This window comes from Ovis canadensis, chromosome 9 (genome assembly GCF_042477335.2).
Source record: "Ovis canadensis isolate MfBH-ARS-UI-01 breed Bighorn chromosome 9, ARS-UI_OviCan_v2, whole genome shotgun sequence".
Taxonomy (NCBI): Eukaryota; Metazoa; Chordata; class Mammalia; order Artiodactyla; family Bovidae; genus Ovis; species Ovis canadensis.
Genome location: NC_091253.1, coordinates 48,140,770 through 48,166,551, shown reverse-complemented (window position 1 = coordinate 48,166,551; position 25,782 = coordinate 48,140,770). Strand labels below are relative to the sequence as shown.

General features: G+C 37.9%; 1 protein-coding gene across 2 annotated transcripts in view; it reads left to right on the top strand.

Moving 5' to 3' along the window:
- The window catches only part of TOX (thymocyte selection associated high mobility group box), a 308,791-nt gene that overhangs the window by 155,231 nt on the left and 127,778 nt on the right, over positions 1–25,782 (top strand). For both annotated transcript variants that reach the window (XM_069600073.1, XM_069600074.1), the window contains exon 3: positions 7,162–7,404. In XM_069600073.1, the coding sequence (XP_069456174.1) occupies positions 7,162–7,404 (243 nt within the window). The remainder of the gene's footprint in view (positions 1–7,161; positions 7,405–25,782) is intronic.

The following is a 25,782-nucleotide window of genomic DNA, read 5'->3' as shown; positions in this document are numbered from 1 at the left end:
CCCAAAGTTTGTTTTGCTTAGTGGGCTCAATCTTGCCCTTGAAGTTTTCTTAGAGATTGAAGACCTGATCTCCCTGTTGAAGCTTCTTGCTGCATTGCCTGGATTTGCTTATCAGTTTCGTGGTCTTCCCTTCATCACTTACTGCATCTGACCAGAAGTGTCTGATCTTCAGGTCCTGTTATCAGGGTAAATTTGCTTATAAGAACCTTTCTGCACCCGTCATCCCAGCTTCAAATAATTCTTCTTTCATTTACACCCAGATATCACTTAGCTTGACAATTGACATGCTGTTTTATTGGAAGCGTAAGTTTTTCTCTCGTCTAATTTACTTCCTCTATAACAAACTCTTGAAGTTCTTTGTATCTCAAATCACACTTTGCAGAATGCCTTACACATAGTAGGCACACAAGAAATGCTTCTAGGACAGATGAAGCACTGATTGCCTTTTACTTAAAGAGGTTACAAAAACTAACGAGCACAAATAAATGTGGTACATTCTACCCAGAATTGCATTTTGATAAGTGTTGCTTGAAAAATTAGTGCATTATGTGTTTTTAAATGAAGATGATTTATTGCTATTGTCTAACATGTGAAGAAAGACAAAAAAATTGTTTGCAGGATCATTGGCTTGAGCACATCAATGGCACTGTTGGACAATTCTTGCTGAGTGTTCAGATGATTTATGTAACAGACCGAGGCTTTCCACAGTAATACATTATAGTTTCAAGCTATCAAACCTTGTTCACGCAGAGACAAAAGAATCTGAAAAATACCTACTTCTGAAGGTCTTCTCAAAAGAAATTGGAGATAACGTTGATGCTATTTAAACTCTTTTGAGAGAAAGCACCATTACATGCAATATCTTAACTTCGGAAAACATACAATGGAAGTTTATTATTTTCCTAATGAACTCAATCTACTTTGCTTTTCATTCAGTTATTTAAATTATGCAACAAGAATTTTTAATAATACAAGATGAAACATTTTTAAACACAGGCATTTTTCTATCCTGAACTTTCAGGAATTATGTTATAGATTAAAAATTAAGGCATTTCATATACATTTGATGGCAGTGCTATCTATTTATCTTTCAAATAAAGATATATATGGGAAACATATTTTACAGTATTCTAACTACTGCCATATTTTTAGTGTGTGCATGATCACATGTAGCCATAACATAATTTACAGATATGTACAAGATATTGTTTGAATTCTTCTAAGTTATGGGACTTGTCACCAAAGATTGAACACTGTATAATGAATACAGTGTGTGGACAGAGACCCATAAATACAAGGCCCTTCTGGTAGAGAAACTAGATTTTTAGAAGAAAAGACAAAGTCCAGAAGAGATTTCCCATTATTTGTTCCTGGTCAGCATTTATTAACCCTCTTATCTAAACAGTACAAAAAAATATAAATTCTCTGTAGTCAAAACAAAAATCAGCTTAATTTATCTATCCAGATGTACTAATTCAGAATAAGAACAAAAATTAAGGACAGACTGTCGTGAAAGGAAGTGTGGATTGTAGGAGAAAACAATGTAAACAGGATACCCAGGCTGTGGAATATGTAAAGCAAAATGATGAAAAAGAAATGTCATTTAACAGGCAGGGGAATGAGATCTTCCAGAAATCAGGCAAGAGATTTTTCTTCTTTTTTCACTGGATTGGAGATGCCAGGGGTGGTTGGACATGGGGAAGGACAGTGGCATTAGTCAGGTGGCTAGAAAGGTTCCCCCAAGATCAAATCAAAACATATGAGAAGGCTCTTCTGTTACTTTCCTAGCCCAACTCTTGATTCTTGTCTCAAAAACAAACCATCTGATTAGCAATTTGACCACAGTCTCCAAGGGAATATGGTCTTCCTTTGGACACAAGACAGTATGTTAGAAAATACAGCTTTTGTTGCAAACTTCAATACTGAAATTCTGCTTCACAGATTCATCCGTGGGTTAGTAGGTTGGAACTGTCAGTACTGATGGATGCTGGCCTGCAGCAAAGTTCTCTGAAGAATCAGTTGTGGCCCTCTGTACTTGAGGTCCTTGTTGTCTGAGCTCTTCAGCATTCTTCACCTATTTACCATTTCCCACTGTCTTGTTATTCTTTTAATTTCAAAATTACAGTTTAATTCCCAAATTGTAGTTTGATTCCCATTAAAATAAAGAGAAAAGATATTTATAGGGAGCAATTAAATGAACAGATTATGTATGAATAGGGAAACACTTTGCTTCAATGTGAGGTCTGATCAATGGTAAATATACTGAAATTCCTTTCTTATGATGTCTAATCCTCTCCTGTTTCGTCTGTACTTGTTTGTTTTCTCATGACCCAATTCATGGTGTACGTAAACCCATTTTACAATAAGCATAGCTATGCCAAAGCTGCCATTTATTAAGAACTTTCTATGTGGCAGACATATATTATTAGGCATTTAACCCATCTTATGTTTCTGTTTTCATGCTCCTGAGAACCCATAAAGCAGGTTTTGAAATGGAGGCTCACCAGCAGTAAGAAAGCTGCCCCAGAACCCACGCTAGTAAATGCTTCCAAGGGCCTGGAGCAGCCCCATCTGCTGGACTCCAGAAGCTCCAGTCTTTCCAGCATACCACGTGGCCTTCCTATCAGTCTCTGAGGAGGCATTATAAGTACTCTCAACCAGTCCAAAATCTGTCTCCTCTTCAGAGAAAGATATAGCACTTCATAAGCTAAATATGCAAATAGCAATGGTAAGATTTTAAGAAATTGACTTGAATAGATACTGGATCTGTTATTTAGGGCCATAGAAATAGTCTCTCAAGGATGATACTATTTTGGAATTGCTACTTCCCAGGAGTTCCCTCGTGGCCTTGGAGAAGTTCGTGTACATTCCAGTGGTAGTCAAGCCTTGTACTAGCACTGCCCACTCTTCCCATGTTCCATGACCTTGACTTCTTCCCCCTAGATACACAGGGACTCACGGAGCATCCCCCCAACTCTAGGACAGAGCCGTGTCCTAGCACCAGCAGTAGAATGAGTCACCCCTTTGTCTGGGACCAGTGAGAAGTCCTAGGATCAGGAGAGTTTGGTTAAGTAGCAGTGATCAAATTTTGAGTTATTTGAATCATTTGGATCATGCTGACTGGCTATGGTTTAGAGCAAATCACTTTGCATGCATCTTTGTTTCCAGTTCACCATTCATTAATTTGGTGAAGATCCAAAGTAAAATTAAACATATTGGCTTGAATTTCATACCTTTATTTAACTCAGTACTTTCTCTTCGTTTGTGGAGATGGTCTCCACTGATTTCTGTCATTTCCTGGGGAGAAGGGAGCTGCATGGCTCTGATCTCTACACAGGGAAGGTTGAACGGCACTATCAAGGCTGATCAGGAAGATGATGCCACCTTGAGGGTCCATACCTGCTCTTCTCCAGCACTGTACCCTGGAACTCAGCCCCCTAGATTCTCAGAGACCATGGATTAATCCTTGGTAGCCTCTAATTCAGGCTGAAAAAAATACATAGCCCTGGGTCTCATAGGGATAATGCACGGTCTTCGGATCAAGTGATTTTTGGTGTCAAGAAAATTGAAGGAGGAAAGTTTTTTAATACCTGGCCTCACTGAGACTTGAAGGAAGGAAATAAGCCCGAGTCAGAAAAGCACCCTGAATTGGTAGAAAGTGCAAGGAATGACCTTCACTGAAGCTTCTCTGACTACTCAGCCCCTGGTATCATGATTGATGTCTAGTTTCTATGCTCAGAGCACACTCTCATGCCCTCTATGGCCACTTGTCTAGTGAGGCGAACCCCTTGGGATCCTGATGTGGAACTGAGGCTTCCACCTGGTCCTTAGCTGCATTGGGGTTAGGTCCAACAACTCCTGAGAGCCAGGAGCCCCATACCGCCCTTGGGAATCTTCTGGGACTGCTGCATTACCATGGGGTGGTAAGTGCAAGCCACTTCAGAGGGACAGATGGATAGCCAGAGAGGGACGCCAAACCACCCCACCCCAGCATTCTCAGGCTGCTTAAGCCTTTACATCTTTCGCAGGATATAGTACTTTCACTTCCCGATATGCTGAGCAGTCAGCGTTCCATACCATGTGGTCATCTAGCCAGTGCATTCTTGGGAATACAGTGTATTTATTCATAAACTTCATGCCTTTGAAAAAGTTATCTTCTCATTCACTTACTCTTCTATGCATCCGTTCAGTGATTCATTTGTTAATTCATTCAACAAGCACTGAATGCTGACTGTAACCAGGCAGCTTTGTGGAGAATGAAGGAAAATACTGAGTCATAAGGAATTGTTACATAACCCCCCAAACTGCAAATTGCCTCTAATATAAAACATACTATGGTTAAGTCAGGCTTACTAGATTTCAAGAAATCAAAATACAGTGGTGTCATGGAAGTCAGTGTTGAAGAATTACCTAACTCTTTTCCAGATTTAAAAAGTAATTAGTAATTATTCTGACAGTGAAGTTTTTCTAAGTTCTGTGACATTTTGACGTTTATGCAGTTACCACGATACTTTTATATGGCATCAATTTACACTGTAATAGGCTCCTGGCGCATAACCATCTCATGACTACTAATGTAAAGAACAGAAACTACTAAGTAACCTTTTGTCGTCAAAATTCTTGATCCACATACTACCCATTACCGGTTAAGTTGTGGGATCTGTGGTTTTGGTATATAAGTGCACGGATTAAATAACATTAATGTGTAATTACATGAAAGTAAACCATGTAGTTTAGTTAGATTGCAATACAATTGTTATCACTGGATGTAAAGTGATACCAATTAAATTCCTTTAAAACACCACAAATTAAGATTTAATGACTGGAGAAATTCTAGAATGTAAGTTATAGTACACCATAGGTAGAATATCCCTGGGTATTTTCAGATGTTTAATGGCATTTATGAAGTTAAAAACATCTTTTTCCTTTATGACTGGAATTAATCATACCTTATTCAGGCACATTTCAAACAGACATCAGATAACTTCTTAAAAGACATGTATCAATAAGTTCAGCCTTTGAAATACTGACAAAAAGACAAATTATGAATACTTGTGCTCTTATAGAGTAAATATTAGATTTTAATGGGATGGGCATTAGGGTAGAATTTGGGACCAGGCTGACGATAATACAAACTCTTATATTGTAAAATTTTATCAGTCAAAAACAGTTGAGTATTAGCCACTTTGTATCATTTAACTTAACAAAATAATAGAAATGAAACATTGCATAAGTATTAGAATTAAAAATACCTTCCTCCTTCTTATATTCATCCCTCAAATGTACTGATTGCTTGCCAGCTAAATGAAAGTTATTTAACTTTAGCCTCTCAATTTTTTCTTTAGGAAAATGGTAAGAATAGCCACACAAAGGATTATTGTAAGGATTAAATGAAGACAGCATAGTCAAAGGACTCAATACAGTGCTTTAAACAAAGTCAGCATTGATAAATGTGCTTCCTCTCCCCTCCCCCATTTTGCATCTTATATGTTTACTTATATGAATAATTGTACCTGGAGCTGATGGTTTAGATCCACAGATTCAAGGTCTAAAATATTTTAGGCAAGTGAGAATTTAACCAAACTTGCAGTTTTCACACAAACCACTAATATATTTTTCAGTCAGGAGACAAATATTGTAAACAGGAAAATTTGGAAACTTGGATTGAACTTATAGAGCTGGAGATTTTTTCTGTTAGCAGAACTTTAGATACTTAAGAAAAATTATCTGCAGAGATGAATCAAATCTTTCCCTCATACACCCCAGTCTGTAACCCACACATGCCTCTATGTGACCAGGTCTCCATGCCAGATGTTCCAAGTAGCTCTTCATTTAATCATGTCTTCTGACAAAACCTAAACAAATATATCAAAACTTGTACAACATTTAGCAAGTGCAACTTGAAGATTTTCTTTCTGTTAGACAAATAGACGCCATCTGGAAAAAATAACCCCAGGCGCTTGGAAGCAGGAGTATGCAGCTTATTGGCTGAACACCCCATGAATACCTTAGACTACTTTCTTTGGCTCCTACCCTCTGCCTGCTCATTTCAAATCTTGCACACTCCAGCAGGCGTGCTGCTGTCAGACAAGCGAGCCCTTGTTACCCACGCACTCAGACACTAGGAGGACTCGCTTACTTTGAAAGATAGACTTGCAAGAGTTATCTGGACCCACTTTGTTTCCTTCACATTATGGCACCTGCTCTCTAAAGACTGCTGACTCTCACTGTGTTCTGATATGAATTGGTAATATCATTTTACTAATCAGTTCCGTGTTTACCACATTCTATTTTTAAGCAGTAGTGTCCTCGCATGCTTTTTCCTTTCTTCTTTTCTGCCTCCCTTCCTGTTTTATCTAAAAGCTACTTTCTAAAAGGAAAAAGCCACTCATATGTTGCTACTTATTTTACTAATTGACTTTTATTCCTCAATTAGTATTATAGTGATATTCATGTTATTTTGCCTTTCATAATTAGCCGAACTGCATTTCAATGATTTTGAGTTTGTCATCTTCTAGAGGAAAATCAAATAAATGTAAATAGCCAGAAATCAAGAAAACCATCTTAATTTTTATTTTGATGGCATAATCTTCATGATAAAAATAACTTTTAATGTCATAGTCTTCATATGTCAAACTTTCTCTGCAACCATACTTACACAACATATTTAAGTTATAGCTTTACTAAGTTTTTGTCTTTTGTCAGTTGTGAGCTTGTAGCACTTCAAACCACAAAAGCAGTCACCTCAAAACTTCTGGAATTCATTTTATTACATCTCATGATCTGACTACGAAACATGTTTGATCAAATATTAATTTTATAAATTGCTTTTCCTTCCCCACAATTCCTATGAAAAAGGTATTCAGCTAGATTAAAACTGGAAAATTTTAATGGGACCTTTGAAATCTGTTTGAGCTCAGTTTCTTGGAAAAATAAAACTGCCTAATGGAAGCACTCTTTATACGAGAAGTGGTTATACCTTTGAGGCCATTTTCTTCCATTCATAATAGAGAATTTGCAACAGGATAATCTGAGTATTGGAAATGTCTGCCAGATCTTTAATGCTGCTTGTAATAATATCTGAAGGGGTCCTGTGTGCTTGTTCACCATGATGAGAAGAAGGGGATGGTAATTTGCACCAATATCACCTTGTCTTTTCAGTCCTACCCTGGCCCAAGCCTGGAAAGTGAAGACTTTAACATTCCTCCCATCACTCCTCCTTCCCTCCCCGATCACTCTCTGGTGCAGCTGAATGAGGTCGAACCCGGTTACCACTCTCTGTGTCACCCAATGAGCCATAATGGCCTGCTACCGTTTCATCCACAAAATATGGACCTACCTGAAATCACCGTCTCCAATATGCTGGGACAAGACGGAGCACTGCTTCCCAACTCCATTTCTGTGGTAAGAGTCTGCTTCTTGATTTGTGTTGGGGACCCCACACTGACAAGGTCTAAATTCATGAGAGGAGCTTTCAATCATCATAACGTGGCTTTCTGAAACTAGAATAGTTCTCAGCCATGGAAGATGTTCTCCATAAATCCTGTAAAATCCTAATACAGTTTTCCATCTTATATTTAAGTCAAGGCAAAATCAATTAACCACACGTTTAATCACTTATATTTATAACCCAAAGTACTAAATACTATTTGACACTGAATGTCCGGTAATGTGGTCAAACTGTCTTACTAGCTTTTATATAAAAATTATCATGAAGGTGCCATGTCTCATCTAGTGCAGGATTTCTCACCACAAGCAAGCAAGATGCCCCACTTCTTCTGGGAACGGCTATGAAGGTTGGTTTCACTCCTGTTTTCCGCTCTCAAATCCCACAAATTTATATAATCAGAAAGCAAGAAAACAATTTTCATCTTTATTTTGAAGGTATAATTTGAGTGATCAAAATTTATCTCCACTAAATGTTCCTTTGTTGTTACTCTGAATCTTCTAATGTTTGACACTTCTCAAATTTAGTAAGAATATGTATTGCCAGAAAACTAGCAAAACTTAAATTCTTAGCCCCTACCAAAAAGTCCAAGAGTCTGTATTTTTAACAAGCATCCTATGCTTGAGAATACGGACATCATAAAATCTTTCCTTCTGACTATTACGTCATTTAAAACATTAATAATTTATCTGTCTGTATCTCATGGAGTGAAAAATATAATCATCAGTATATGGCCAAGGGCAGAGCTTTCTACCATGTCATGAAACTCTCTGAGGTTAATAGAAACTTCTAATAAATGACAGGTGGGATGTTGAAGTCTTTACTTTGGTTCCATTGTTCAGTCACTTAACAGTCCAACCGTTTCTGTGGTCATTTTTGTAAGTCACTGAACAGTGCTGCCATATTCCCAATGAACAAATCGATTAACTTGCTTATCTTATGTTGTTTCTGATAGGAAAGTGTTTGATGTTATTATCACTTATCTAAATCATTTGGATGTGTCTCCAACTTGAGTGACTTCACTGGAAGGTTTTGCTGTTAACCATGAACATAAAGTGGGGAGATGGAGAGTGGAAAGGAATCTATTTATAGTTTGGGGAATGAAGTCCTGAGCCTAATGCCACAGAGCGTGGTAGGATGTAGGATTCTCCGCAAACCTGGCAGCTAGCTGGTTGACTTGAAGGAGAGGACTTGTTCCCGGCACCAGCAGTAGCAAAAATCTCTACACTTGGTCTTGGTTTTTAGATGATATTACACTGTATAAATTTATCCTAAGAGTATTAGTGTGACTTCATAAAATGGAAGGTGGTTTTTTTTTTTAGAAAATATGCTGTGTAAATCTGAATAATGTTTTACTTCAATATAGTGACCTTGAAAAATCATGTGCCTATTCTTCTTTGGGGCTAAGGTTCAGACCCAGTGCAGGAGCCAATAAGGCATCCAGCTCATGCTTTCTAGGCTCCCCTTTCACTGAGAAGAGGAGGAAGGATGAATATAGGGCAAGAAGTACCAGTTTTGTCCTCCTCACCTCTTCCTCGTGTGCTCATGAGGTTGGGCCATAGGAGGATAGTGGGATCCTCAGTTAGAGAGTTTTAGTCTCAAAACCCTTTTCGTTTCATATAATTTGACTTCTTAGCATTGCGAGGACTCGCCCAATTCACCATTCACTCTTTAAGAGATGAGTGTGTAACTTCAGTGTACACTCACCTGGAGTTTGCCTAGGTTTGCTGTTCTTGGTCACCCCATCCTCAACTGGCCCTAGTCCCACTCGTGAAGCACCACTATCTAGGCCCTTCCTCTACGGTGCTTCCCTCTTTGCTTATCATGAGCTTCTCTCATCCTAATTCTTCATGCTTCTTTCCACTTAGAAACTGGGCTTCCATGTTTTTCCCCTTAACATTGTGTTTGCACACTTTACAAGGCAGAGGGATCCTGTTCGGCCTAAACTAAGCAAGTGAAGCTCTGATGTACTATTCCAGTTCTTGGCACGTGAGTCTGTCAGGATTTTTCATAGGATGGTGAGACTTCCCAGTACCTCCAAACTGTATTCTGAGGTGGACATCTGCCCTGCCTCCTCACAATTATGCTTTAAGTTAAAAGCTGCTCTAACAAATCCACTTTTGGCAAGACTTAGGACAGGCTTCAGCACTGTCCAATACAACTCTCTGTGCTGATGGTTTTGTTATTATCCATGCCATCCAATAGCAAGAGTCATTGGCTATTGAACACTTTAAATGTCGCTAGCATGACTGAAGGACTAATTTTCATTTTATTTCATTTTAATTACATTTAATTACACTTAAGATAGCAACATGTGCCTAGTGGTTACTGTCCTGGACAGCATAAATCCAGTTAATTATGTTGATAGAACATTAAATCTATACTAAACTCATTTTTTAAGCCAGTGCGGTCTTGGAGAAAGTAGATTTGGAGGTGAAATTTGTTTTTATTTTATTTTATTTCATTTTGAAATTTGTTTTTAGAATTCTGTTTCAAGGTTTGGATCTCTGACTGTATTCCAACAGCCAGAGTCTGATGTACGGCAAAGTTGCAATAGAAACCTAATACAGTTGGAAAGATCGACTTTATTGGAGTTTGCTAATTCCTTTGAGAAACAAGGGGCCTCTCTAGTTCTTATTTTGAGCTAATATGTGTTTGGAACATCACTCAACAGTGTCTACATTTTAAATGCTTTCCCTGCTCTAAATGTTTTCAAGGGCTCAGATGATTGATAAGACACAGTCACTGTCCTTCAGGAGCTTGTAAACTATAGAAAAAGCATAACTAAGTATGAAACAATTTGAGTCAAATGTGAAGCAACTAGAGACAAGAGAAGGATAAACACAGTTTCACTGACTGTGGACCCAATAGGAATCCTACCTGGAAGAATTATAGTCTCTGGCTTGGGTATTTTATAAACTTAGTGGAAAAGGTATGATGGCAAAGGTAGTTTTGATTTGGACAAACAGAGAGGAAAGGAAAGGCATCTAGGAGAGAGCATCTGAAAAGCAGGTTGGATACTGTAAGTGGGAAGATTTGACCAAAGGTTTCAAAAAGCACTCTAAGGACAGTGGACTTGATATGATGGATTCTAAGAAACCATTGGCTGTTTTCACTGAAGGCAAAAGCATTATGAAATCGGTGTCATAGGAATATCCTTCTGGCATCTCTCTGGAGGGACTGCAGTGGCAAGAAACTGGAGTTGTGTCGAGTCTGGGAGCCTGTTATCGTAACTCAGGCAAGGAGTGTTGAGACTCAGGGTGGTGATGATGAGAACAGAAAGATGAGCTCATAAGCTGTTTGCACATCATTCCCATATTGGTGGATCTAAAGATGAACAGCCCTTCATATTGCCATGTTTTATATTTTAAAAGCACCAAGCATTTTCTTCTCTGAAAGTAACTTTAGGTCTATATGATACTCTTTTCATGCGTGTTTGTATAAACTGACTAAAATTCTTTTCTAGCAACTTTGCTCACGTATAATGTGATTGATTGGTTTGCCAGTTGTTGACATACATGTAAGACATATGTATGAAGTGGAATAGTGTACAATTTAGGTCATCAGTGCTCATATAGGTGAGGAAATAATGGGTACAGAATCAGGATGTAAAAACATCCCACCTAGAAATTACAGGGCTCTTTCTGTAATTTCTCATCTCTTCTTTCAAGGTCTCCTAAAGTTTGGAAACAACTAATTAAAGCTAACACTTGTGAACTCTAAATAAATAATTACTTGCTGTAAATTTTTAAATCTCATGAATATGAGCCACCCTAGGTAGATTTATGTGTAGAATCAACTATCTGTGACTTTATTATACAAAAGCACTTCAGTTTTATTAAAGCTGAGCCTTTTGCTATTAGTACAATGCTCAGATCTTTCTTTAACATATAATTTTTTTTTATTGAAGGATAATTGCTTTACAGAATTTTGTTCTTTTCTGTCAAACTGCAACATGAATCAGACATAGGTATACATATATCCCTACACTTTTTAACTTCCCTCCCATCTCCCTCCCCATCCCACCCCTCTAGGTTGATATAGAGCCCCTGTTTGAGTTTCCTTAGCCATACAGCAAATTTCCTTAGGCTGTCTAATTTACACATGGCAATGTAAGTTTCCATGTTACTCTCTCCATCCATCTCACCCTCCCCTCCCCTCTCCTCGTGTCCATTAGTCTATTCTCTATGTCTGTTTCTCTACTGCTGCCCTGTAAGTAAATTCTTCAATACCATTCTTCTAGATTCCTTATATATGTGATAGAATATGGTATTTATCTTTCTCTTTCTGACTTACTTCACTCTGTATAATAGGTTATAGGTTCATCCACCTCATTAGAATGGACTCAAAGGCATTCCTTTTCATGGCTGAGTAATATTCCATGGAATATTCCATTCCACCACAACTTCTTTATCCATTCATCTGTTGGTGAACATCTAGGTTGCTTCCATGTTCTAGGTATTGTAAATAGTGCTGCAGTGAACAATAGGATATATGTGACTTTTTCAATTTTGGTTTCCTCAGGGTATATGCCTAGGAGTGGGATTGCTGGGTCATATGGTGGTTTTATTCCTAGTTTCTTAAGAAATCTCCATACCATCTTCCATAGTGGCTGTGTCAACTTACATTCCCACCAACAGTGCAAAAGCATTCCCTTTTCTCCACACCCTCTCCAGCACTTATTGCTTATAGACTCTTTGATGATGGCCATTCTGACTGATGTAAGGTGATATCTCCTTGAAGTTTTGATTTGCATTTTTCTAATAATGAGTGATGTTGAGCGTCTTTTCATGTGTTTGTTAGCCATCTTATGTCTTCTTTGGAAAAATCTCTGTTTAGGTCTTTTTCCCACTTTTTGATTGAGTTGTTTGCTTTTCTGGTATTGAGTTGTATGAGCTGCTTGTATATTTTACAAATTAATCCTTTGTCAGTTGTTTCATTTGCTATTATTTTCTCCCATTCTAAGGGTTGTCTTTTCTACTTATTTATAGTTTCCATTGCTGTGCAAAAGCTTTCAAGTTTAATCAGGTCCCACTTGTTTACTTTTATTTTTATTTCTGTTACTCTAGGAGATGGGTCATAGAGGATCTTGCTTTGATTTATGTCATCGAGTATTCTGCCTATGTTTTCCTCTAAGAGTTTTATAGTTTCTGGTCTTACATTTAGGTCTTTAATCCATTTTGTGTTTATTTTTGTGTATGGTGTTAAGAAGTGTTCTAAGTTCATTCTTTTACATGTAGCTGTCCAGGTTTCCCAGTACCATTTATTGAAGAGGCTGTCTTTGACCCATTGTATATTCTTGCCTCCTCTGTCAAAAATAAGGTACCCCTAGGTGCGTGGGTTTATTTCTGGGCTTTCTATCTTGTTCCATTGGTCTATATTTCTGTTTTTGTGTCATTACCATACTGTCTTGATGACTATAGCTTTGTAGTATAATCTGAAGTCAAGAAGATTGATTCCTCCAACTCCATTCTTCTTTCTTAAGACTGCTTTGGCTATTCGGGGTCTTTTGTGTTTCCATATGAACTGTGACATTTTTTGTTGTAGTTCTGTGAAAAATGTTGTTGGTCATTTGATAGGGATCGGATTGAATCTGTAGATTGTCTTTGGTAATATAGTCATTTTTATAACATTGATTCCTCCTACCCAAGAACTCTCCATCTGTTTATGTCATCTTTCATTTCTTTTATTATTGTCTTATAATTTTATGTGTACAGTTCTTTTGTCTCTTTAGGTAAGTTTATTCCTAGATATTTAATTCTTTTTGTTGCAATGGTGAATGGGATTAATTCCTTAATTTCTCTTTCTGATTTTTCATTGTTAGTATATAGAAATGCAAGTGATTTCTGTGTATTGATTTTGTATCCTGCAACTTTGCTAATTCATTGATGAGCTCTAGTAATTTTCTGATACTATCTTTAGGGTTTTCTATGTACAGTATCATGTCATCTGCAAACCGAGAGCTTTACTTCTTTTCCAATCTGGATTCCTTTTATTTCCTTTTCTTCTCTGATTTCTGTAACTAGGACTTCAAGAACTATGTTGGACAATAGTGGGGAAAGTGGACAGCTTTGTCTTGTTCTTGATCTTGGGAGGAATGCTTTCAATTTTTCACCATTTAGAATAATGTTTGCTGTAGGCTTATCATATATGGCCTTTACTATGTTGAGGTAGGTTTCTTCTGTGCCCATTTTTTGAAGAATTTTAATCATAAATGGGTGCTGAATTTTGTCAAAGGCTTTTTCTACATCTATTGAGATGATCATATGTTTTTCAACTTTTAATTTATTAATATGATGTATCACATTGATTGATTTGCATATATTGAAGAATCCTTGCATCCCTGGGATAAACCCAACTTGATCATGGTGTATGAGCTTTTTGATGTGTTGCTGAATTCTGTTTGCTAAAATTTTGTTGAGGATTTTTACATCTGTGTTCATCAGTGATATTGGCCTGTAGTTCTCTTTTTTGTATTGTCTCTGTCTGGTTTTGGTATCAAGACGATAATGGCCTCATAGCATGAGTTTGGAAGTGTTCCTTTCTCTGCAATTTTTGAAAGAATTTTAGAAGGATAGGCATTAGCTCTTCTCTAAATGTTTGATAAAATTCTCCTGTGAAGCCATCTGGTCCTGGGCTTTTGTTTTTTGGGAGATTTTTGATCACAGCTTCAATTTCAGTGCTTGTAATTGGATTGTTCATAATTTCTATTTCTTCCTGGTCCAGTCTTGAAAGATTGAACTTTTCTAGGAATCTGTCCATTTCTTCCAAGTTATCCATTTTCATGCCATATAGTTGTTCATAACAGTCTCTTATCCTTCTTTGCATTTCTACATTGTCTGCCATAACCTCTGCTTTTTCATTTCTAATTTTGTTGATTTGATTCTTCTCTCTTTTTTTCTTGATGAGTCTGGCCAAAAAGATTTGTCAATTTTGTTTCTCTTCTCAAAGAACAAGCTTTTAGTTTTATTAAAACTAAATAATCTTTACTGTTTGTTTACTGTTGACATTACTGTTGTTTCTTTCATTTTCATGTATTTCTGCTCAGATCCTTATGATTTCTTTCCTTCTACTAATTTTGGGGGTTTTCTGTTCTTCTTTTTCCAGTTGTTTTAGGTGTCAAGTCAGGTTGTCTATTTGATGTTTTTCTTATTTCTTGAGGTAGGATTCTATTGTTATAAACTTCCTGCTTAGAACTGCTTTTGCTACATCCCATAGGTTTTGAGTTGTCATGTTTTCATTGGTATTTGTTTCTAGAAATTTATTGATTTCCCGTTTAATTTCTTCAGTAACCTGTTGGTTATTTAGAAACGTATTGTTTAATCTCCATGTGTTTGTGTTTCTTACAGGTTTTTTTCTTGTAATTGATATCTAGTCTCCTAGCATTGTGGTTGGAGAAGATGCTTGATCTGATTTCAGTTTTCTTAAATTTACTGAGGTTTTATTTGTGACCCAAGATGTGGTCCTGGAGAATGTTCCATGGGCACTTGAGAAGTAGGTGTATTCTTCTGCATTTGTATGGACTGTCCTGAAGATATCAATAAGATCCATCTCATCTAATGTATCATTTAAGACTTGTGTTTTCTTATTTATTTTCTGTTTTGGTGATCTGTCCATTGGTGTGAATGGGGTGTTAAAGTCTCTTACAATTACTGTGTTACTGTCAGTTTCTCTTTTTATGTCTGTCAGTGTTTGTCATGTATTGAGGTGCTCCTATGTTGGATGCATGGATATTTACAATGTTATATCTTCCTCTTGGATTGATCCCTTGATCATTATGTAGTGTCCTTCCTTATCTCTTGTAACCTTCTCTATTTTAAGGTCTATTTTGTCTGATATGAGGATTGCTACTCCAGCTTTCTTTTGCTTCCCATTTGCATGGAATATATTTTTCCATCCCCTCACTTTCAGTCTATATGTTTCTTTAGGTCTGAAGTGAGTTTCTTGTAGATAGCATATATATGGGTCTTGTTTTTGTATCCATTCAGCCAGTCTGTGTCTTTTGGTTGGAACATTTAACCTATTTACATTTATAGTAATTATTGATATGCATGTTCCTATTGCCGTTTTCTTAACTGTTTGAGGTTGATTTTTCCTTCTCTTGTATTTCTTGACTACATAAGTCCCTTTAACATTTGTTGTCAAGCTGGTTTGGTGGTACTGGATTCTCTTAACTTTTGCTCGTCTGAAAAGCTTTTTATTTCTCCATCAATTTTGAATGAGATCTTTGCCGGGTACAGTAATCTTGGTTGTATATTTTTTCCCTTTCAATACTTTAAATATATCCTGAATATGGTGCTCAGATCTTTGTGTTAGTATTTTCACATGATGGAATTTTAGAATTTGAATGGATCAAAAAGGTGAAAATATTTAGTTCTCATTTAGATACTGTATATACTTTAGTGGTTACTATATTATTTAACATATATGCACTATTATATGTTATATATGTTGCTGTTTTATGTAATACATAATGTTTTTTGGAAATAGATTTTAAATGTTCTTATATCTATCTGTTTTTTATCTCTGCTGGCAATGTAAGTGATACAGTTTTACTGATTCTAAGCATTTCCAACAAATGTCTAATATATTAGATGTAAAAAATTTAGTTCATAATTAGAAGTCAGTATCTGAGTATTACTATCCAATAGTATGAAAAATGGAGGTTCAGAGTAGTTAAGTGACTTGCTCAATAGCTCAGCCAATGAATACTCTGGCTTCCTTATGTGAAAAACAAGGGTAATGATCGTCTTTATCTTGTGGAGTGAAGTGAATATTTAAGAATTGCTTAGATCATTGGTTGGCACACAGCATTATTATGTAAGTTTTCTAAATAAAATATGAAAAGCAAGAATGTTTATGTATAACTCCTTTGGAGAAGTTAAAATATATGAGAGAGAAGATTTTTCAAATGAGCTATTTATACTTAAATCCTTAATCTTCTTCACATCTGTCCAAAAAAAAAGCAATAAGCCTGCCATCACCACAACGTCTTTACTTTCTACTGAGTGTCCTTATACATCATTGTGATTAACCCTGGTGTCTTTTGACCACAAGATGTCTTTTGACCTCCTCAGTTCAAATCTTGGCACAATAACATACCAGCTATGTGACACTGAGGAACTTGCATAACCTTTCTGTGCCTCAGTTGCTTTACCTATAAAATAGAGATAAGACACTTACTCTCATATTGTTGTGAGCGTTAAAGTAATTAATATCTATGAATTTAGTGCCTGTCAAACAGTCGGCACTACATATATTCGGTGGAATCCCTTTTTGATAAAAATGTCACTAGGGTAGAATATCTAGCTTGCCTTCTGAAACTTGCCATAAACATATACAGGGGTGAAGCATACATAAGGTGAATTTTTCCTTCCTTCCCCAATTTCCCACTACTTCCCTTTTGTATATTCTTGCCTATGCCAATTTTATGTGTTAGTAGTCAGTCTGGACTCTGGCAAAAAGTTAGATTTCTGGCACTTGAGAAAAGATTCCATTTTCTTAAAAGTCCATATTTTCCAAGACCAGGTTATAAAAGAGTGTAGAATTTCTATTAGTATATACTTTCAAATAAGTGCCAACTAGTTCTGATTTTCTAGGTCCAAGTTAAATAGTCATTCATGACCCAGTGTGCAAGAGTTCCATTTTTCTCAAAGTTCCCTTGAGTTATTTTGATAGTGGGTGATTGACCAGCCTGTGCTTTTCCAGGAGTGAATCTGGTTAGAAGAGCACTGGAGTGAGAGTCGGAAGGCCAGGCCCTGCCTGGGGTAAGCTTGCTAACCATGGACGATTCACTGTGCCTTAGCAGGGTTGGGATAGATCAGGCGGAGCCAAGGGAGGCCAGAACAGAATCCGCCAGAACCAGAGTGCTCTTACTCATCTCACTTGTTCCCATTTCCTGTAAAAAATGCCCTTGAACCTAGGATTCTACCCCCCAAGAAAAAGGAAAATCACAGGACTAGTTGAGTTCTGAGATCCTTTGCAGGGCTGACATTTTCCTGTGATTCATTCTCTGTCGACCACACAACTGTGATCCAGAGTTGCAACTCACTCAGCTTGTCACTTTAGTTAGTTAGTCATTTTTCCCACCATCGCATGGGCTTTCTCGGTGCTTTACCCATACCCTCACCCTAAAGCCACATCGATTATTAAGCTACTTGAACTTATTGGACAGAACATTTCTTTTGGCTGGAAAATATTGTTATGCCATTAAGAAGAAAGTGATGCTGTTTTCATGTTGTTATATAGAAACTACAGAGTTGTTTGGAGAGAAAGGTAGAATAAGAAAATGTCCATATTAAGTATTCATGGTCTCAGAAAAATCCCTTGATTCCTGCAAACTGAAATCAGGAGCCTCTCCTTTCCCCCTTCATCCTGGCACCCTCACTGCTGGGTTTCACCATAGGCTGGTGGAAGGCAAAATGCAACCTTGTATAAAGTCATTCAAGGCTCCTGCCTGGCCCGTATGTGGCGATTGCTTGTTCTTTGTGCAGGCAACAGAAGCTCTTTCATACAAAGAAACATCGTGCAAAGTTTTAGAATGGCCTCACAGAAAGGATTCATTTAGAACCTGGGCTTTTTGTAGAGCATGGTTCCTAATGACATAGTATAGAAAATTTACAATGAGCAAAGCAACAAAGGAGATTTCAGTTTCTTTGAATACTTCAAATTTCCAGTTCTGGAGTTTAAAATGGAAAAAGATGTTAAAAGGCAATAAAATTGGAGGGTTTATTTCCCAAATGCCTTATTTTTTCCAGGCAACAAAAGCAAGCATGATGTATATACTCAGATTTATTGTCTTTTGAAGCTTTCAGTCTGGCACACTTTGCATTCAGAGGCCACTGCACGGCTGTTTTGCCAACCATCACTTCAGTAGGTGCTGTGCAGGACACATGCAACTAAAGCAGGGGTGCCCCTCTGGGTCTGTAGGGAGTGCGGTACACCAAGGAAGTCCACTGTATTAGAGCAGCATGAATTGCTAATATGTTGCCATTATGGAAAGGACCACTGGCATATTGAATAATGTAGCTTTCAAAGCCAAGCAGAAAATGTGATTACACACAATTTGATTGCTGTTTTTAAAATAAATATTTTCAAAATCAGGAGATATTTTATTTCACGTAATGCATAAAGTGTGTAATAGTGGACTGGAGCTAAGTAAGTATCTTTTAGGACATGAAGGAGTTGATGATGTCAGCCCCATTTAGACATGAAATAATAGAAGCATTAGTTTAAAATGGAATGGATGTCACCCTGGATATTTTCTTTCTTAAAAAAAAAAATAGGAGCAGAAAAGCAGTAAAAAATGATTTTGCCCACTTTGACAGAAGAAAAAAGACAAAGAATGATTACTTAGCATTATGCCACAATTCATCAAAAGTTTAGCTATTTCAGCCATTTTTCCACAAATTATCCTTTTTTGAAATTATTAAACCATTGTAACAACTGTGAAAAAATGGGCAGGTTTTTCATTCTTATTTTTGACCATATGTAATAATAAAAGTGTGTGGTTTGGGTTTTTTTTAATGTCAAATTCCTAATAAGGCTAAAAATGAGCATTGTTTGTAGTTAGTTGGTAAGCTCCACTTAAGCCCTTTCTTTGCTCAAAACAGACTCTACTTTGAATATGGTATTGATAAGAAATTCTGTGAACTCAGTATGCTAATGATTTGGGACTATATTTTAGCTCTGGAGAAGGAAATGGCAACCCACTCCAGTATTCTTGCCTGGAAAATCCCATGGACGGAGGAGCCTGGTAGGCTACAGTCCATGGGGTCGCAAAGAGTCGGACACAACTGAGCAGCTTCACTTTCACTTTAGTTCTGTAATAAAATATTGCTCCAAAATAGAGCTCTTCTCAATAGTGTTCAGTAAAGGAGCCAATTTAAAAATAACTCCTCTCCATTCTTATGCCAAGTATGACAACTCAGGATTCACTTTGTGTATAAAGGTTGCTGTACTTTTTCTTTACCCCTAGAGTTCATATGGATTAGTACCTAGCCCATGCATGGAAGAAATTAAAAAGCTATAAGACCAGTTATATAATATACTGTAAGCAAACTTAAAGAGTTATTCAATCCAGTCTCTTAATTCCAGACAGAAGTAAACCTAAACCATTTAAGATATGCGGTTTTCTATCTAAGAGCCAAGATTCCACAACTTTCCTTGGTAGTCTGTTTGGGTTTAATTAACCTTGTAACATTAAGTTAAATTGCACTGAGAGATTTAGATTCCTTCCAGGAAGTTGTTTATTAAAGTTAAACTAAAAAATCTTAACTGCAATTTCACTCTACGTTGTCTGCTTCAGACATCTGAATGCTTGAGGAACAATTGATTGCAAATATTTGACATTTATTAAGTCAGTCCTGCAGTTGTGTTTTACCTGATCCAAATAACCCCAGTTCCTTTAACCTTTCCTCAAAGGTCATATTTTTCAACTTTTAAATCAAATTAACTTTTTCTTTTCTAATTTGTGATTTTAAGGAATGCCAACCACCATGGAAGGCAGAGCTCCAGACAGAGCCTGGGGTTGCAGATTTATTTCTGAAGTTTTCAAATAATTCTCTGCCCCCACATGGACATTTTATGATAGGCTCTTTAATAGCATCATTGATTGCTGACATATTTAATTTTTGACCCATCGATCACTCCCACGGCATGTGTCCCTTGCTATATTGCTATCTAGGCAGCAGTTCCCCATCTTGTTTCTGTGTAACTCACTTCTCATCCTAAAGGCAAACATCTGGGAAGGACATCATGGCGTTACTCCTCTAGGCATTTTTTTTTTTTTTCTGGCTGCGTATCCATGATTTAAATTGCCTTTGGCAAACAAAGAGTGGGAAGAAAAATATAGTTATGTACTCCTAATTGTCCTTGGACAAACAGGTGCCAAGTAGACCCGTAAGTAAGACTTCCCAGGCCTTGGCAATAAAGTTTCAGTCTCTAGCTGCACCCTCCAATTGTTAATAACATGTTTCCTAAAGTGTTGAGAGGGCGTTTGGGAAAAGCAGCACAGAATCTGGATGAAAAGAGGTGGGAGCAGGAAGAAGAACCAGCTGTTCAGGAGAGAAATTGTGTACCTGAGGGCTCCATGGGATGTATGCTTCCTGCGTGTGGCCCCCTTGCCTGTCTCTTACCCCCTCCACGCATGCTGTCTGTGTCTCCTCTACCTTTGGGTCCATCCACACCCCTGGACCCTAAAAGTAAGAATGTTAGTGCTTCATCCATCAAGTCCTGAACGGAAGTCAGACCCTGAGCTGAGCACTGCCCTTGTGTCCTTCTTGCTGTCTTTCCTTCCTTGGCCTTCGCTTTAACGCTCAGGACATATCCCCAACTCTCATCACACCATGCGGAGAAGTCTGCCTCTCACTCTGCCCGGTGAGCACCCAGACCCCCAACAGCTTGTTTGGTTTCATTATCAAGACTTCCACATGGAAATCCTTAATAACAGTGTTACAGGGCGTGCTTGCACAGAGTAAGACCTCAGTAACTATCTCTGATCCAAGAAAATGAACTCAGTTATCCCTGATGGAACCCTTACAGTTTTCCACAAATAGGTACAGGATTGTTCTTGCTTTGTTTTTTTGTTGTTGTTTTGTTTTGTTTTTTGTTTTTTTTTCCGACACTTCTTGTATAGTCTTCTAAAATAATACCAATTTTCCGACTTAAAAAAAAAAGTAATACCATGTGTTGTGGCATCGAAATGTATCAGACTGCTGTAATACTTTCCATTTAGCTAAATGAATTTGAGCCCTAACCTTACATTTATTTTGTAGTTTTAAGACTTAATCAACTTACTACTAATTATTCCTAACCCATACCACTATTAAATTGATATGTTTGACAATTAATTACAATGTATAGTTGATCTTTTTCAGATGTGTAGTTTTATTTTCTGAGTAGAGCTATTTTTGTGGAGAAAATTTGTCAGCAATATTACAAGACACCTAAAGTAACATATTTCTGCCTAGTCCTCCAAAATCTTGAGGGCAGAAGAGGCAATGCAGAGAATTAATGTTTGTTAAAGATTGGCTCATATAACCAGTGTTGATTTTATATATATATATATATATATATATATATATATATATATAAAATCACAAAATGATTCAATCTTTGACTTGCTGTTGCCTTGATTTGGGTGAGTAGATTATTAACATTAAAATGGTGCATTATAAATCCATTTAGTCATGGAGTCATAGGAGAATTAGTCTAAAATGCTTTTCAGGAGAACAATGAACCAGTCTCACTCCAAGACACCGCTTCCTTCATTATTCATTAACTGTTCTTATCTCAAGCACATGGGAACATTCTAAGAGGTTTTGTTTTTTTTTCCATTTCAGTTTTTTTCCAGTTTGAAAGTTCTGAGTTCTCTTATGTGGACAAGCAATACCTACAGGAACATAATGTTTGTCTTTTTATATTAGTCATTCATATATGTTTCTCTGCCAGAAGCTAACACACTCCATTGGAGAAAAGGAATAGCATACTGCAGAGTCTTTCACCATTCTGGACAGTAATTAAAATACTAGATTCAACCTTCCTTTTCTCAGTCATTTACAATATCACAAATGCCATAGTAATTCTGAGAACAGGTCTTTTCTTCTTCACCTAAGAAATATATTTAGTGTTTTAATAGATATATAATAACAAAATTGATAGTCAGATTTCTATGAATTGAATGGAATATACAAATTCCCCAGGGAAATCTATGTATCATTTAACAGAAGGAGAATTAATTATCCATTTATAATTCAGGATAGGTGAAAAACTTCTTCAAAATTTGTTACTTTTGAAAAATATTATTAACATTTAAGGGATTTTGTGTTTTTTAATCAAAATCATTATTTTCTTCAATAAAATAGTATTCAAGCCCCCAAAACATACTACGCTATTAACATTTTTCATATTTTTATATGCAATGCATAGTTAATCACATTTTCTAACCAGCAGACATAAATAATGGCTTAGCAGGTCAAGCTAGGACCAGTCCTTCATGCATTATGAAATTTGAAAATGAAGTGGCTGAAAAATAAAGTCCTGCTTTAATTAAGATGGTAAATTCATAGGGACTATTGCTAAAAATCATTATATTATTAAGACTATCAAAAGATAAAAAAAACTGCATTTTAATGCATTTTCTTTCTGTTGTATGGTACACATATCTACAGTGTTCGAAAAATTAACAGGACAAAAAGACATAACTATATTCACATAGAAAAAAATTACATTGTTTGCATCTGTATTTACATATCTCTCATCTCTCTACATAAATGTATGCAGTTGCACATGTCGGTCTCGACTGTGTGTCAGGAACTCTTCCCATCGCGAGAGTACCATGGTGGCAGTGGCCATTCCCCCAAGACAGATGCAGACTGGGACCTTTAGCCGACAGCTGTTTTCTCGTGTCTGGGGTTGTGTTTGCTTTCCCCAAAGCAGTCTCATGTCTAATTACAGCAACCCACGGGGCTCCGGCCATGTTTCCCAGCAGACAACAGACACAGCCTGTTCTGCAGGCAGACTGCGAGCTCGCGTTCCACCCCACTCTCACATGTTTGGAGGGTCTTCATTGTGCCTCCAGTCTACTAGGTGTGACAGGCAGTGAAGGTTAGAATCCAGGAGCTGACAGTTCACTGGGAAAGATGAGGGCTACGTATATGAAACTTGGAAAATGTGAGACCACGGAAAGTCAGATTCTCAGATCTGGTGCCCTCCTTAAGCCACCCAGGGAGTGCTGGCCACCTGCAGAAATGAACCCCTGGCCTCGGGGTCTGGAGAAGCAGTGCGAGTGGTGGGTACACCAGCTGGTTCGGGGGTGAGGCAGCCCAGACTTGACCCCTGCGCGTGGTTGTGGGCCAGTGAGTTCACATGCCTCGCTGTCCTTGGTGGTGAGGCTTCAATGGCTCCAGGTGCCTGAAGCCCTCAAATAGCACCCAGCAGATGGGGTGCCTAATGTTAGCTATTTGTTCCCTACCTGCTTGGAAGCCCCACAGCTGCTTGTCTGGGTTTTCCTCACACTGTCTGTCATTCCTCTTCCAGTTATTAGTGTCCATCCTACCTGGGCCCTTCTAAGAACCATTGAGCTGACATTTTCTCAGCATCTGCTTTTGCCAGGTCCTGGGCAAAGCATTTCCACAGTTTCTTCTTAAATCCCCACAGTTGCACCAGGAGAGGGTGGTGTGATCCTTTCCTTGCACGGAGCAGGGGTGGGGTGGGAGGGGACTGAGGTCACAGGCAGGTTATACAGTTGGCAGCCCATAGGTGGTAAGCAGCCACCCTGCCATTCCTGACGAGGCAGAGGCTGTGCCTCTCATGGGGTGAGGCTCAATCACACTGCACTGAAAGCCTTTTTGGGGCCCCTGTTCCTTCCATTCTCCCCATGGAGGTTTCTGATGGACTTGGTACCATTCTGTTCACGCTGCTGATGCCACACAGAAACCTTCCCAAATCTGTTCTCTCTCTTTTTTTTTTCAACAAAATTAACTCACTTTATGTTTACATTGCTGAAATCATATAATCAGAGAATGAGTAGAGGAAAAGAGAGCTCTTATAATCCAGTGAAAAAAAAGGGTGGGCTTGGAATTCTTGCTGATGACTTTGACAAATCACTGGGTCTCTCTGACTCTCAGTTTCCTTTGCTGTAAAAGGAAAAAAAATGGTATGACAAAAATATTTACATCACCGTGTGATTTGGGGGATTAAGTGAAACACAAGATTAATATTTCTAGTACCTAACAGTTTAAGTACATTTTCCTGTCATCGTGTTGAATAGATTAGCATTCCAGCTAATGATAAATGTTAGCTCTTTGCCAAAAATCCAGAAATTTAAATTATTACCTCCTCCATGAGGAAGGCAGTGTTACTTCTTCAGGTGGCAGCAGGCTATACTGGTAGACAAGTTCTTGTGCCCGGTAGCTGGGTTGTCTGCCCTTTGTCAGGACACCATTATCAACCAACCTCAAGATATTCTTCCCTCTCCATCGTTAGGATACAAAACTTACTTTTAAAAATGAAAAAATATTTAAATTATTTTATAAATAAAAGAAGTAAAAATTCTGGGCAACTTGCCGAGGATAGCAGATCTGAAATTAGGTCAAAATGTTTCCTTTTCTTTATTAAATTCCTACTACCTTTTCTGATATGTTTGTATCAATTTGTCTCTTCATAAATATTTGAATGTTCTGTGTGACAAGGAATGGATAAAAGCCAAAGAAATAGACAGTGAATTATGACTAAACTTTAGGTTTTCTTCATTCCTGTCCAATAATGATGAATTAATGTGACCAGGGTCACAAAGCCTCTTGACAGGACAAGTCCCAAAGGAACAGTTTGCTCAGATGCCCCCGTGGACTGAAGGCCCTAGCCAAGATCCCAGAGTGGAACGAGGACACACATTGTGAAGAATGGTGGGGCCCGAGGGTGAATTGCAGAGCTCCCCATGTCAATGGCTTCCTTCTCATCAACCTACAGACACTCCAGCTCCTGAGAGCAGTGCTGTGGAGACCTCTGCATGGGCCCAGACACTGGCTGGCCCGCTTACCTGCATACAAACGCCACACACAGTTATCGCATAGGAGGAGCTGGAAGATTTGAACACACCAGCACTTAGTGATATCTTCATCATTCAGTTCAGTCGCTCAGTCGTGTCCAACTCTTTGGGACCCCATGGACTATGCACTCCAGTCTTCCCTGTCCATCACCAATTCTCTAAGCTCGCTCAAACTCTGGATCTCCTTACAGTCCAAGGGACTCTCAAGAGTCTTCTCCAACACCACAGTTCAAAAGCATCAATTCTTTGGTGCTCAGCTTTCTTTATAGTCCAACTCTCAAATTTATACATGAGTCCTGGAAAAACCATAGCTTTGACTAGATGGACCTTTGTTGGCAAAGGCTTGTCTCAGCTTTTTAATATGCCATCTAGGTTGATAATAGCTTTTCTTCCAAGGATCAAGCGTCTTTCAGTTTCATGGATGCAGTCACCATCTGCAGTGATTTTGGAGCCCCCCAAAATAAAGTCTTTCACTGTTTCCATTGTTTCCCCATCTATTTGCCACAGAGTGATGGGACCAGATACCATGATCTTAGTTTTTGAATGTTGAGTTTTAAGCCAACTTTTTCACTCTCCTCTTTCACTTTAATCAAGAGGCTGTTTAGTTCCTCTTTGCTTTCCTCATCTGCATATCTGAGGTTATTGATAGTCCTCCCGGCAATCTTGATTCCAACTTGTGTTTCATCCAGTCCAGCATTTCCCATGATGTACTCTGCATATAAGTTAAATAAGCAGGGTAACAATATACAGCCTTGATGTACTCCTTTCCCAATTTGGAACCAGTTTA